This window comes from Condylura cristata, unplaced genomic scaffold (assembly GCF_000260355.1).
Source record: "Condylura cristata isolate star-nosed mole 26May11 unplaced genomic scaffold, ConCri1.0 scaffold00003, whole genome shotgun sequence".
NCBI classification, from domain to species: Eukaryota; Metazoa; Chordata; class Mammalia; order Eulipotyphla; family Talpidae; genus Condylura; species Condylura cristata.
The window spans coordinates 78,056,122-78,058,268 of record NW_004567104.1 but is presented as its reverse complement, the minus strand read 5'-3'; the positions used below and the strand labels follow the sequence as shown (position 1 = coordinate 78,058,268).

Genomic DNA, 2,147 nt, shown 5'->3' with positions numbered 1-2,147 from the left:
AGCCGCCCCGAGCCGGCGCCCGGCGGCCCTCAGCCGTCTGGGTCTTTGCTCGGCTCCCGCCGCCTCAGTTTCAGAAACGCGGTTTGATGTCTCGAGAAGTCGAGAGGTCGCAGGTGCACGTCGGCCCTCTCACCAGTGGGCTTCAGCGGGACGGCGCCGGCGGGTCCCTCCGGTGCGGCCCAGGCCCGGCCCCCGTGGACCGGCCAGGCCTCGGCGGTGTCTGCTGCTGCCCACTAGCGGCGGGCCCGGCCCTGCTCCTGACCCCGCCCCCCAGCACCCCAAGGACCGCCAGGGCCCGCGTGTCTGGGGCCGGCCCGCTGCCAGCACCCCCGGGACCCCTCCCCACGGAGGCCACGCGGTGCCCACGTGTGTTTTCACGCACAAGCCGGACTCTGGAGCTTGTGCTGTCGTGTCTCATCTCTGCCTAAAACAGGTCCCGGGCGGGCGTGGCGGCTCGCGTGTGGCCGGGGTGTTCTGCAGATCAGCAGCCTCCTCCGGTCCCCTCCACCCGCCGCCGGTGCACGTGGGCGTCCGGGCCTGGCCCTGAGCCACAGGCGAGCTCGAGGCCTCTGGCCCCGGCTGGGGCGCGCCACGCGGGAGACGCCGCCCGGGCCGTGAGGCCGCCGCCCAGCCGGCCCCAGACACGCGGGCGTTTGCGCTCGGCTCTAACTTTTCCCCAGTGGCGCCGGCACGGGGCGCTGCTGCCAGTGAGGCCAGCGTCTGGCCACGGAGCGCCCTCTCCTGGGGAGGGAGGCACAGCCGCGCGCCCACATGTCCTGTTTACGCCCCACACCCAGGAAGGACTTGGCCCCAGGGTGGAGCCCCTCGCAGGCCCGTCCAGCCTCGGGAGCTCCGCGGTCCCCCGGCGGCCTCCCAGGACCACAGCCCTCTGGGCGTCCTCGAATGCCCCCGCGGGTCCTCCCCGCCAGCTCTGCGGGGTGGACGCTCCTGTGCTTGGAACAAGCTCCCGGGACAGTCACGAGACCGCAAGAGTCTCCCGGCCTGTCTCTCCTAGCCCCGGGCGCCCCGAGCTCACAGGGGAGCGTCTGGGAGCCCGCGAGTGTGTGTCTGCCCGGCTCCCGCCCCTGCCCAGCCTCCTGGGCGCAGGCCGTGCCCAGCGCAGGGCTCCCCCCCGGGCACCCAGCCGCAGGGCAGGCGCCAGAGCCAGGCTCCCCACCCGCGGCCACGGCAGGCAGCACCGGCGCCCGAGCGAGAGGGGCCACCCCGGGGCCACGGCTCTTCCCTCTTGGCTCAGCCAGCCGCGTCCGGACCAAGTCGGTCGCGGAGCGGCCAGGTGCCCAGCGGGGGTGGCCGGCGCCTGTCCGCGCCCGCGGCGGCTCACCAGTGCGAAGCCTCCTCCGCTGTCTTCCTCCCGGTGGCCGCCAGCGCCTTCAGCCTGCGGGAGCAGAGTGCGGGCGCCCTCAGAGCGCCTCCTCCACCCCTAGACGAGCGGCCCGGCCCCCCGGTGTTTTCCCTCCCAGCCTGCCCGCCCCAGGCGAGCACCTGGATCCCCCGGGCGTCCCGAAACCCAAGCGGTGGCCGGAGACCACTGCCCGGAGGCCCAGCCCCTCGCCCCACGGACTGTGGGCTTGTCCCCCCCGCCGCGTCCCCGCAGCCTCCTGGTCACCAGCGTGGACACGCGCGCCAGAGGCCTCCCAGCAGGCCGGGCCTGGCTGCACCCCGACACCCGCTCCAAGTGCCCCGAGCCCGCCTCTTCAACGGGGGCCAGACTTGTGGGCTCGGGGCGCCTGAGCGGGGCGCCAGGCCTGCCCCCTCGGGCCTGGGCAGCCCATCGGTTCCGGCGGGGGGCCCCCGTCACGCTGCCAGGCCTGTTTACGGGGGGCAGGAGAACCTCACGTCCTCATTGGGTTGAGAAGAAGGGCCTTGCTTCACAGGGGTTCATCTCGTGTTCAGGATTGCTCGAGAGTTTAAGTTTGCCGCCCCGCCTCCCCCTGCGCCCCGAGTCTGCGTCCTTAGGGGATTCTGACCCATTTGCCCCTCGAACAAGCGCCTGAGAGGGACCGGCCGGCACCGGCTGCTCCGGGAAGCCGCTCCAGGCGGCCTGTCGGTGGCCTCGGCGTGGACTGCCGCGGCCTCTCCTGGGTGACCCCCGGGGCCTCGCTCTGGAGCCCCTGTCCGGTGGGCTC

General features: G+C 74.1%; 1 protein-coding gene across 1 annotated transcript in view; it reads right to left on the bottom strand.

Moving 5' to 3' along the window:
• UBASH3A (ubiquitin associated and SH3 domain containing A) overlaps positions 1 to 1,865 on the bottom strand; it is a 19,279-nt gene extending 17,414 nt beyond the window's left edge. Inside the window, exons 1-2 of the mRNA XM_012731049.1 lie at positions 1,858 to 1,865; positions 1,343 to 1,396 (exon numbers count right to left, since the gene is read on the bottom strand). Of these exons, the coding sequence (XP_012586503.1) occupies positions 1,343 to 1,396; positions 1,858 to 1,865 (62 nt within the window). The remainder of the gene's footprint in view (positions 1 to 1,342; positions 1,397 to 1,857) is intronic.
• Between the last annotated feature and the right edge of the window lie 282 nt (positions 1,866 to 2,147).